Raw genomic sequence first — 12,226 nt, forward strand, 5'->3', positions numbered from 1 at the left:
CCTTATTGCACTACTAAAATGCAGAATGAAGCTACATATGCGAGCAATTAATGCCCAAGAAAAGTTTCTAAATGCATTATTCTGTGCTAGCAAGGGAATAGGTAAAAAAAAAAAGGTTAAGGTTTGTGATGGAGGGTTTTTCTTTTTTAAGGGGAAAGTCATATTTAAAGCTAGTGATATTTTTGTTTAGTCCCACACCTATTTGCCAAGAATTCTGTACCAGCACCCTCTTAATGAAAAATCATGTTCCCACATCTATAAAATAACTTGCGCGTGCTTACTTTGAGGTGGATCATGTCCAAAATCCAGTGCATTCAGAGTGAATGAAAAGCTCAGGCCAGCACAGATTGCCAAGAAACCTGGGCTCAGTCTGGGATGGGTGTTGGTCAGACTCTGTTACCACGAGCTTGGTTACACAGCTCCATGAACTTAGGGAGCAATCTGCTTGCAAATTGTACAGGAGCATAAGGGAGAGATATCATTCCCACATGATTTTAAAATATATTGCTCTTCTCTTTGTATGTGCAAGAACCACATCTCAGTGACATCTCCAAACATAGAAATTAACCTGAGTTGCTGTAAAACATACAGGTCTGGTAAAGACATGAGTGGTCAGTGTTCATACCTTTTGCTTCAGCTGTAAAACTGTCTGCTTTATTTGATGGAATTCCTTACAAGAGGCACAGCATGTCCCCGGTTTTGCCGCATTTTCAGATTTCTCAGGAAGCCCAACTGAAAGAAAGCAGTTTCCACTATAAATGTAAAGATCCGAAGGAAAGAAATTCATAAAGTGATAGCAAAAGCAACTTGAAGGTTGTTATATTTCCCCAGACTGTGAAAAGAGCAGGGAATCCTGCCATTATTAAATCTTTGACTGTGAATTTCTATGTAAGGCTGAGAAACTTTGCAGGGACAGCTCTGAGCACATTTTTAAAGCAGCTGTTTCCAGTTAACAGTCCCAAGAGGATTCATTTGTTTAATACCTGGAAAAGTTCACACCCCTTCTTTTATCTTTTTGTTTAGGGTAGACTAACCCCATAGATCTGAACTGACTTACAGTGCCCTGAAGGGCAAATTTTCATATGCTATAAATTACAGTAAAATCCCTCAGAATATGCTTATTTCTCTCATTTTGCACAAACTGCTCTTTATCATCATGGGTTATTCTCCATGTGATGGAATTAGCCTGAGCAGAGATGGGGATTGAGATTAATGACAGGGATTTAAATCCACACAAGAGGAAGGGTCACATCTGTTGATACTATGCATGAATAGGATCTTTTCAAGAATCCATTAAATTATTCCAACTGTGAGAGATATTGCAAATGTTATTTTTGTCCTTTTCCCAGTACCGTACACAGTCAAGCAGTTCTGCATTGCAAGCAAACAAGCATTGTTGTAACAGATGTCTGCTTAAAGACAAATCTGGTTTCCAAACCACAGGATGACACTTACTGGCAAACTCTAGGTGAGTTTTTTTCACTTCAACATTGTTGAGAAATATCAAGTCTATTGAGGCTTTGCATATGATGTGTAGCCTTGTGTGATGTTACCTGGGAGGGCTGCTGGGTGTGTTTGAACACTGACCTTTCAGAGCGTGTCCCACAATGCAAAAACTCTGCAGGTGCTCTTTTTAAAGCCAGGGAATCTTCAAAGTCTTCCAGAAGGATCAACTGCATTGTGCTGAATTACTGTGTTACACTTGTCTCTTGAATCAAATGCCCTTCATCTTTGCAGAAATGTGTATTTATTTTGAAACATCTGCGTCTTTTGAAATGAACCCTGAAGCTTCTAATACAAAAAATATTATGTGCTACTTGATTTTAAATATTTGCAAAGTCCAGTATGGAAGACTGCAACCATCTGATGGTTGTATACAGACCACCTATGCACATATTTAGGAAGGTATGTTTATTCCATTGGCTATACTGACATATTGATTTTAGAAGACAAAATTTAATCTTGCTTATCTGCTAATCAGTTAGGAGAGAGATGTAAGGGCAAGATGTGGGAATAACCAGGAGCATTAGGACAGCTATTAGTACTGAACTGATTGGAAAATTGGGGCACAAAGGCCTGGGTTTTTTCCCAGTCATGAACTGCCTGTTCCCATGGCTGCACTCCAACAGCCGTACTATATTACACATATTATTTACCATTTTTATGGCAGCAGGCACACACTGCTGTTTGAACTTCCCAGCCCTTTCCTCAGCAGAGGTCTGGTACCTGATCATCTTTCTGTGCAGTGTTCAGATGGCTCCAAGTTTTAAGACCAGATGGGTACGTACTTGGTGTTTTCCAATGGACTCTATACAGCACAGAATAGAATTTCACCAAACTTCAGCTATGCTGGATCCAAAACTATTTAGCCACAAGACCTCCCAGAGGAACTCCAGCATTTTTGTGAAGATACTGGAATACACAGTATATGCTGCTTTCCTTCTTCTCTCCTATATTCCTAATGCTAATAATTTTTTGCCTTTGATTCCCTTCAAAACCTCTTTGCCCATAAACCTTTCTCCTGTAGATGAAACAATCTGCACTACACAGGGCTTCTTTTTCCTTAAGAGGAAATTGATGTGCTGTAATAAAGATACCACTTCACGTTTCTGTAAAATAAATTTGGCCTTGACCACAAGTCAGTTATTGTGGAGTCCTTCCTCCCTCTCCAATTTTTCATCTTCCTTTAGAAAATCCCAGCGTCTTGACATGCCCATTTTTGGACCTGTGTAGGAGTTACAGGGAGATGTATACGGAGACATGAAAAAAAAAAATCCAACTTTTTTTTTTCTTTCTTTCTTTTTCAAAGACCAATAAAGCCTGGATTTTGTACTGGTCTCAACTAAAATTTCTTTTTATAGCTTTCTCACCAAATGAGTTCTATCATTGTGTTAGGAAACGTTGCTGAAAGCAACACACAATCATGTGGAGAAACTGCCAGAGCCTCTGCTGTTGGAAACCTAATGCAATCCCGACAGAATCTGTGGAATTACATGCAGATTAAAAAGCGGCGAATTTGGCCTTGTGTTTCATTATAAAACCCAGTTTATCTTCCTGAAGGATGTGACGCATGGGGCTGACAAGTACAGATAAAAGAGGGCTGTAACAATCCACGGAGATGAATGCTGGGGGGATCAGCTAATGTTTGGGAAATGTCATACCAGTGAGATTTCTGCAAAGCCGGCAGGATTGACTTGTCGGAGGAAGAAGTCCAAGATCCTTGTATGAGCAAGCATGAGCTGCATCTCAGGAGAGAGGTGGAATCCCCCTAACTCATACCAGACAGAGGTGATGATTTGCCCGGGGAAAGAGTCATCCATCAAACATTTGCTCTACCCCCATCCAACCCTGTATCAGGACCAAATTACGAGTAAAGTCAGAATAAAGTGTGGATCAAGCCAGAAGTCACGTAGGACAGGCCAGCAGAGGCAAAAGGCCATTTTAGATGGAGCCACCCACGCACGGTGCAGAAGCCAAGGTCACCTACCAGGGTCAGCTGGGCCAACACTGAGCACATAACTTGTTCCCATTGCACAGACCTACTCAAGGAAACTGAAATTATTTTGAAGAAGGCCTAAAGCAGCCCCATTTTATAAAGCCTCTCAGAGCACAAAGTCTAGCTTACACCTGATGGGAGCCCTTTAGTCTTGGTGAGATGCTGGTGAGCCCTGTGGCACCTATTGCTGAGATCTGCTTGGGGCAGTGCTGTGTTTTCTTTGTGTAGGGGCTCAGAGGCCGTGCCTTGCTGATGCTGGAAGAGGAGGAGATGCTGGCAGGGGAGAGCTCTGCAGGAGCTCTTCTGCAGGAGGTCTTTGCATGGAGGCTCTTAAGCTGATCATCTGTGTTGCATTACCTGGGCTCAGCCTGCTGAGATGGTTTCATCTGCCTGCTCCTGCTTGGGTAACTGTATGTCTCCATCAACTGCGACTGTGGATGCAAGAAAAAATGCTCCCTCTTCTTGCATCCACCTACCAACACAAAGCTCGCTGTCAAGACACTTACAGAACCAAAAAAAAGGTGACCACGTTACAGCCACTTGCAGAGCCAAAAATGTGTCTGAATCGCATCCTTTGGGCATGGAACAATGAGAACACGACTGTATCTCCCGGAAAACATTCCCCCTCGTTAGAAATGGAGAGGCGTAACGTGGTTTTGCCTCTCCCACTGAATTTTGAAATAAAATGTGAATGTTCCGGCTGCGATGAAAAGCGAATGATGTGTTTATTAGGCAGCCGCTCTGGCACGGGCGCGGTGCAGGGCTGGGGCTGGCCGCGGGGTGGAGCGGCGCTACAGCTGGTTCCTCGTTCTCCTCGGAAGGAGTTAGGGACACGGCTCCTCGTTTTCACCCGAGGCCTGAAAATTCGTAACTTTTATGTGGAGTACAGCGGGGTAACTGACCAGAAGGCATCCTTCCTTACTTCGCACAGCTGGCAGGGGAGATATCGGGAGAGATGGTGGGTATTTCATTCCAGATTATCTGCTGGAACTGACATTTTTATGTGCCCTGTCCATTCAGTGTAAAAATGGTGGTTTTCAAACAGTAGAATAATTTCCATAGCCTTGAATATTTTGAATGGCTGGTTATCCTGAATGCTTTGGACATTATGTATAAAGAAATTTGAACTACCCAGAGGAATATTTAAAAAAACCCTCCTATTTGTAGGGGGACTATCTAGGTTACTTATCACATACATCCACACACACACTCTGATAAGGAAAAAAATTTAAAACTACAAGGAACAGTTACAGTTAATGGAGTGGCTCCAGTTACACATTTTCAGATGAAAATGAAAATTATAAATTGCTCTGGCCATCCGGTGGGATTTGGATCACACTGTGAGACCACATTCAGGCATTAATTGATGAGCCTATGGTAAGTCACCATTCATCAAAAGTTGTTGGGTTTTTTTTTCAGACCACTGTTCTCTTCCTCCTTTCTTCTTAAATTTTCATATCAGTATTTATTCTGTAGAATTCTAAATGCTGTAATTTAATAACTAGGATGAGGTCAAACCTTTAAAATAATTTGTGCACAGCACATGTATGCACTCTGAACCAACAGTGAGATGCAAGAACAATCCCTTACATTTACCCCTTTCCCATTACATTCCATTAAAAAAAAAAAAAAAAGAAAGGGAAAAAAAAGGCCCCAGGCACAGGACATGCAATTTGACATAATTGCAGGTCATCAGCATTTGGTCTTGGTCAATGTAATTTAGAAATTGATTTAAGCAAGGCTTGAAAAATGTGTTGGATCCCCAAGCACACATTTTTAGAGCCTCTAAGGGCCAAGAGACACTAACTGTCCAACCCAGGGCCTTTTGCTAATCTCAGATATGGGTGTGTAAATACAAATTAGAGTTACTGAAATTATTTAATTTACAGGTGAAATCATTGAAACATTTTAAGGCTCTTCATCTGGTAAGATTTTTTCCTATGTCTCCTTAGCTTGGGACCACAAAAAAATTATAATCCAGGCTGGTATTGGAGCAAACTACAGCTTTTAGCAACTGGATCCAGCAGGAATGATCTAACTGAAGCTGTAATGGTAAATTTCATTATTCAGCCATTCTGCATCCCTAGGAGAAGATGCCTTCCACATCCTCCTATGTACTTGTGCATTGGAGGAGAGAGTTTGGCAGGGCTGCTCCCCAGGGGTTCAGGTGCACAGTGAACTGCCCCGGGACCATCAGCTACCTCCCGGCTTTGGACCTCCAGCTCCAACCGTAGCACTGGGAGCAGTTCCTCTTCATGACAGACCAACCCTTTAGGTACCCATTTGACCCAGGACATTTAATCTGCACTAGCACCTGCCTTTATCTCCTTTGGTGCATGTCCTGCCATCCTCCTCCCGGACATAGCCTTCGTGACACTCACACCTGTAGCTGCCCACGGTGTTGACACAGATCTGAGAGCACAGAGTCCCATTGCTCGTGGCACACTCATCGATATCTGGGGAAAAGCAGAAATTATAAATGTCCTGTAGCTGGAGGTTTCAGACTTCCAACACAATAAAAGACTTCCTTTAGAGGTAAAAAGAAGTTTTGTGGTTAAACAAACAAGTAATTAGAGCACCACAATTGCAATTGAAGGTGGAGCCTTTGGTCTGGAGCTCTGGGCAAGCTGCACTATTACAATTATTAACACACCTGGCATTTTATCAGTGAATATTGTTTGAAAGTCTCCTTGCATTGAAAAGCTCACAAGCAAAGCTCCATCCTGCACACCTTGGCTCCCGGGCATGGCAAACCATGCAGGGCAGGGCAGGACTAGCCACAGCAGGACCCCATGTAAATGATTAGTCCTGAATTATGTACTGGCCATCTGAGTCAAACCCCAAGGATTAGTTTTAGTAATTAGGCCTAGTGATAATGCTTCAATATTCAGTATATATGGCTCACAACCAGCAGGAGGAATTAAAGGAAAAATTACATCAACCCAACACTTCAAAGTGTTTGGGCGTGTAAGTCTTGTTGTAGGTAATACCTCCTAATAATTTCAGGGGCATCTAGATCTCTCAATTCTTAATATATTTAACACCCACATTTCTTCTGTAATAATATTGAGAATTAGAAAGGTTTCAGATTCAAACTGGCTCCTAAAAGACTGCAGGGAGCAGGATAAATCATTAACCAGGGAGGAGCTCAACATGCTCATCTACCCACCCAGGCAGTAAGGCTTCTCTCTGTTCCTGTGCCTCTCCCGATCATAGCGGTATCCAGGATAGCAAGTGCATAAGACTCTCCCAAAATTATCTGTGCACTGCTGTTCGCAGGGAGCTTCAGCACAGACATCGTAGTCTAAGGGAGAAGAAAACATGGTTAGGAAAAATAACAAAGTCAGTAGATGGATGATACTTAGATTGAAAACATTTCGCCTCTCTGCTAATTGGTATCGTGTTGAGTTACATTGTTTTTAAGGGCTGAAGGAACCTAGATATAAAAAATCATTCATGAGACATGAGCAAAGGAATATATTAAAACTGTAATTGCTATTCACAGCTTTACAGTAGTTAGACTATTTCTTAAAGCTGTATTTTAAGCAAGAGTCATTTTGCATTTGGCAGATTTTAGGAGTTCTTTTCACAGAAATATTAAATTACCTAAAACATTCTTTTAGCTTTCTTCAACAGATTTTTAAGCCTGATAGCAACATTTCTATGCAGAATACTGTGAAAAACCACGAGGTTAACTGCCAAAGCCAGGCAGAAAGTGTATCACAAGGAAAAGTTAATTACATCACATGTTGATTGTTTGAAGCCAGATATAACCCTTCTAGCAAGTAGTGCATTGTTACAAACCCATCATCTCTCTTAATAGCTGCAGTGTGCAGATCCGGGTATGTCAGTGAAATCCCAAAAGACTGAAGTCCCTATTTGAAACCCAAAGAAGGGAAAATCTGTTTCTAATTTCACTGCTGTGCAGCAGCAGAACTGAAGCCTCAGGGATGGACACCAGAACACAGTGGGATCTCATCTGCATCCCTGTCCTGTCAGGGCTGGATGTGGCCCCTGGCATGGTGCTGGTGGCAGGGCTATGGGTGTGAGGCTTTTGCAGCACCATGGGGAACATGCCAGGAGACACCAGAACCTCAAGCGGCATCTGGTCTCAAAAGCAGCTCAGGCACAGCCTGCCCAAGGTCAGGTTTTACACCAAAGCAAGTGGCAGTTTCTGTGTCCATTTCAGAGACCATCACCCTGCAGAGAGCATCCAGGCGGCTGTGACAATCCAGTGAGTGGGCACTGGGGCCACAGCAGAAACATCTCATCCATGCTCCAGACCAAACCTGTCCAAACAAAATCTAAGTGGTTCAAGCAAGTTTCCATCAAAGCACTGTGTTTCCATATACATAATTAAAACTCATTATTGACTCACTCTAATGACTAGCAGATACCTCTGGGTATGATGATTGTTCCAAACAATTAAAATGAGCTAAGAGATGGTAAAGTAAATAAAAACACATTTTCTGTGGAAATATATCGAGGACATGCCTAGCACTGGGGTTAAAAGTAACAGCGTGCCAAAATACAGAAAAGCACAAAATGAAACTTAACAAGATGATGTATCTCACACCAGAACCCTGTAGAAAAAATTGTACTATTGTAATAGACATACAAACACATTTTCTGTGGAAATATATCGAGGACATGCCTAGCACTGAGGTTAAAAGTTACAGCGTGCCAAAATACAGAAAAGCACAAAATGAAACTTAACAAGATGATGCATCTCACACCAGAACCCTGTAGAAAAAATTGTACTATTGTAATAGACATACTACTGTAATAGTGCCAAGCATTTTGTTTATCACCTCCTGAATAACAGGCATCCTTTCTTTCCTTCTTGCTTCACAACTTGAAGTCTGCCTACAGTGCTGTGGTGGTGAATGGCAATGCTAGGACCCCCTGCAGCAACCAGTGTCCAACAGTGCAGAGCCATGAAAAGAAACCATAACTCTTGCTTTCAAACTGCTCAGTCTAGGGGTAGTTTGGACTCTTTAGGTGATGCTGGGCTGTAAACCCCTGTTACATTTAGCACTACTAAATAGTCCCAGCTTTAAAGCATTGCTGGTATTTTTCTGGACATGGTTGCAATTTTTGTTTTCCACTGAAACAAAATCAGAGTGAGAACAGGATAGTGTGTCCAGCATAGGGGTGAACGTGCTGCTCCTTACCCAGTGTACCCACTCAGGTGGGGGACTTGGCCTGTGCCATGTTCAGCTATCCAGAGCAGAGGTAAAACAAGCTCTGGCCTTCCTGTGCTTCCAGGAATAGATGGGCTCTAACAAAATCAGAAAAAAACAATGCTGTAAGGGGCCCATTACAAGCAGGAGTAGCTATGCATAAACATTGCCTAGTTTTCCTTTTCCCTAAGGGATGGATATGGCTTGCCTAGTAGTCTAGTCCCAAGATGAAATATCCTTGCAGACAGAAAGCTTTTTACTCATATCTAATCCAAACTCCCCTTACAGACACTTAGGCCCATTATTTTTGTCCTCTTCTCCTCTGCCATAAAGAACTGTTTACCTTCCCCTGTGCTGCAAGTTTTCACATACCTAAAAGCTCTTATCATGTCTCCCCTCAGCCTCCTTTTTTCTAGACTAAACAATGCCAGTTCTTTTTATCCCTCTGTTGCCAAATTTAATGTAACCAGTCTTTGAACGTGTCCACCTCAGCACAGCTCCGTCATGTCTATTGCCTCATTTACCTTCACACAAAGCTGCGGAAGGGTCCAGGAAGGACAAATATCCCTGCTGGTGGTCCCACACAGTCAACCCAAATCACACAATGGTAGGCAGGTCTCAGGTCCAGAGCTGTATCCCCAGGGCTTTGGTCCCAGGTATCATGACTTCCCTAGAAACAGCTCTCACAACTGAGATGAAACTAGGCAAAAGCTGCTGCACCACCTGTGTGTGCTCGGCAGAACTGGAGATGAACATTCCCTCCTCTGTTCAAACCCCTTGTTTGCCAGCCTAAGAAATGTGGTCTGAGGATGAATCAAAACCATACAATGAGGATCAGGCTGTTCCAGACTTCAGGAAAATGCAAAAGCCAAAACAGAATAACAAATGTCTCTGTTTAAGTTTCAATGAACTCAGAAATGACAATACAGCACGGAAAGTTTACCAAGGAAATTTTTGAAACAACATTACTAAGGAAAGACCAGATCTGACTATAGTTGGCCTGTAACAGAGTCTTTTACTCTGAATTCTTCCATAGCCAACTCAGGAAACAAACCAGCAGTAGGAAAGTTGGTCTCCAAAATAAACTGCTCCATACTGCATCTCTCCCTTCTTCCCTCTATGAGACCATGAGACAGGACCCAAGACTGGACTTGGCTGGAGCAGTGAGCCTCCAAAGCAAAGAAAAAGGAGATCACACAGGAGAAAAAGGTGAGGAGCTGTTCTTTTTATCCACTTTGCTGAACAGGTGGAGCAGGAAGAGATGCTATGGAGAGAATCAGACACACGGAAGTAACTCCACTCAATGTTTCCTGAGGATCCCTGGTCCTGCAGCTGAAAGCTACAGTGGGAAGGTGAGTACAAAACAGACAAAATGCAAAAACGGGAGGCATAGACCCATCCTGTACTACACTGATTTCTGTTCCTTTTCAAGGGCAGATGAAAAATATGAGGACGAAAACCAATAAGGGACGTGGACAAAGACACAAGCCTTTGGGAAAGAGTGTGTTTGAGGAACAGCTGTCCCAGAAGGAGATTGGTGTGTTCCCCAGGCAGCTATACAAGGGTGGAAAAGGGAGGATCTATACCTCTGTCAACCCTCCTCCCTGCAGCCACTGCTAAATCATAGAGGAGACAGGGCTGCAACTACTTCTCACAGTTTCAATGTGCCAGTACTGGATTAAAAGGTGCAGATGTGCTCTAATAAACTCACATCTGTAATGCATTTATGTGTCTGTTTGGAGATATGGATTTCATACAGCTACTCTGTCAAGATTATGCCAAAACAATGTGTGAAGAGCCAAGTGATGTCTTGTAACAGAGTAAGTGAAATGAATACTTCAGTGAATCATGTTTCTCGTCCCTACACGAAGGGCCTGAGATTGTCTTGGATGTTATAACAACTGCTGTGGCCTCTGAAGTTCCAGGCAAAGTACAGATAAAGCTGAAAAGGGGGAATGGAGAAACATGGGGAGAGAAGCAGAGAATTGAATTAGGGGCAGAAACTCTCATGTTACTGAAATGCATTTAAAAGACAGGATTGGACAAAGTCAGTGGGCGCATAATAAAAGCTGCTTTCATAATCACCTAACATCTCAAGAGATGAGAATTAGAAGCCAAAGTAATAAATTGCCATGGCTCTCATTTTGGTTTTGCTCCTATTAATTCTCTTGCTGTATCCATTATATTCAGTGAATAGCCAGTACATAAAATTCTTAAATCCATAGGAAAGCTGGAGGCCAGAGTGCATAGTCCTGGCTTCTTTCCACCCTGAAAGGATTCAGGAATTCTGCCTCCAATACACACAACTGCCTCTTCCAAGTGCCTGTCTCACACTGGAGTTGTCACCTGTATCACACATCCTGAGACAAAACTCACAGCAAAACCATGGGATGAGAAATTATGTGTGAGCACCAATTTCACCTAAACCCTCCCCAGCTCCTCCAGGCACAGGGTCGTCCTGAGCTGTTTTTTCTCCCTGTCTCCACCCCCATCAACCCACCAATTGTTTTAGTGTTTCTAGCCAGCAGCAAAGAAGACACAAATTAAAACAACAACAACAGCAACAAACCCACAAGGATAAGAGTTTGGGTTATAATCCCTTTTGGCTGGACACTGCAACTCAAAACCAGCTGATTCTCCAGTATGTTGATTTGTCACTTTTCCCCCAAAACATCACAGTTGCAAACTAAGAAAATTCTCAGACCAAATCAAGGCTTTGCATATATCATCAAATAGAAGAATATGTTGCCACAGATCAACTTTTTAACTTACTTCTTGAAAAAAAAAGTTTTTTGGCATGTCGTCTCTGAGCATTTGCTCCTGCCTGGTAGTTCCTGCAGTCCAACAAATTCAGAGCCAGTTTCATCCAAATTAGATTCATTTTTACTACTGCATACTGAACTATCCTGATTAAATCTGCATCTTCCTTGGCCCCTGGTGGCAAGGAAGCCATGCCCATGGGAAATTACAGGCAGGACTGACTCACCTACTCACCATCTCCCATGCACTGACAAATCAAGTCAGCCGAGGGGACTTATCCAAGGGATAAATGTGGAAAGCCATCATCCATGAAAGGTGCACAGAGCGCTCCCAACTACCAGCCAAGGGCAGAACATGTTCCTCTGTCTGCAGAGCAGCAGATCTGGCACAAGATCTGTGCAGCCATGTGTACTTAGGGGAGGATCAAGGCTTGGCATGCTAAGCAGCACTTTTGGAAGTTGTTGTTCTTTTTATTTTCCGAACAATTTCTGGGAAACAGCTCCTCCCCACACTGATACATGAGATATGGCAAAGCCTATTCTTCTGTCAGCTTGCTCTTCCAAACAGACAATGTGGAGAAGAAGGCAGATGGGGAAAGACAAATGCATGGGGACATGATGTGTAAGAACAGTGAAATCACATACCTTCAGGGATGCACTGTCCAAGAACAAACTTATAACCCTTACAGCACTTTTTCCTGAAAAACAATAAAATAAATAAATGAATAAATAAATGTATTCTCTGTAGATTGGTGCTGCCTTTAGAAACAGCCATAAGTGGATTGTGG

General features: G+C 42.6%; 1 protein-coding gene across 1 annotated transcript in view; it reads right to left on the bottom strand.

Moving 5' to 3' along the window:
* The window catches only part of CCBE1 (collagen and calcium binding EGF domains 1), a gene marked incomplete at its 3' end in the record, with an annotated part of 92,599 nt that overhangs the window by 9,303 nt on the left and 71,070 nt on the right, over nucleotides 1–12,226 (bottom strand). Inside the window, exons 3-6 of the mRNA XM_084225276.1 lie at nucleotides 12,084–12,136; nucleotides 6,666–6,800; nucleotides 5,815–5,952; nucleotides 626–732 (exon numbers count right to left, since the gene is read on the bottom strand). Of these exons, the coding sequence (XP_084081402.1) occupies nucleotides 626–732; nucleotides 5,815–5,952; nucleotides 6,666–6,800; nucleotides 12,084–12,136 (433 nt within the window). The remainder of the gene's footprint in view (nucleotides 1–625; nucleotides 733–5,814; nucleotides 5,953–6,665; nucleotides 6,801–12,083; nucleotides 12,137–12,226) is intronic.

This window comes from Fringilla coelebs, assembly GCF_963513975.1.
Source record: "Fringilla coelebs genome assembly, chromosome: Z".
Taxonomy (NCBI): Eukaryota; Metazoa; Chordata; class Aves; order Passeriformes; family Fringillidae; genus Fringilla; species Fringilla coelebs.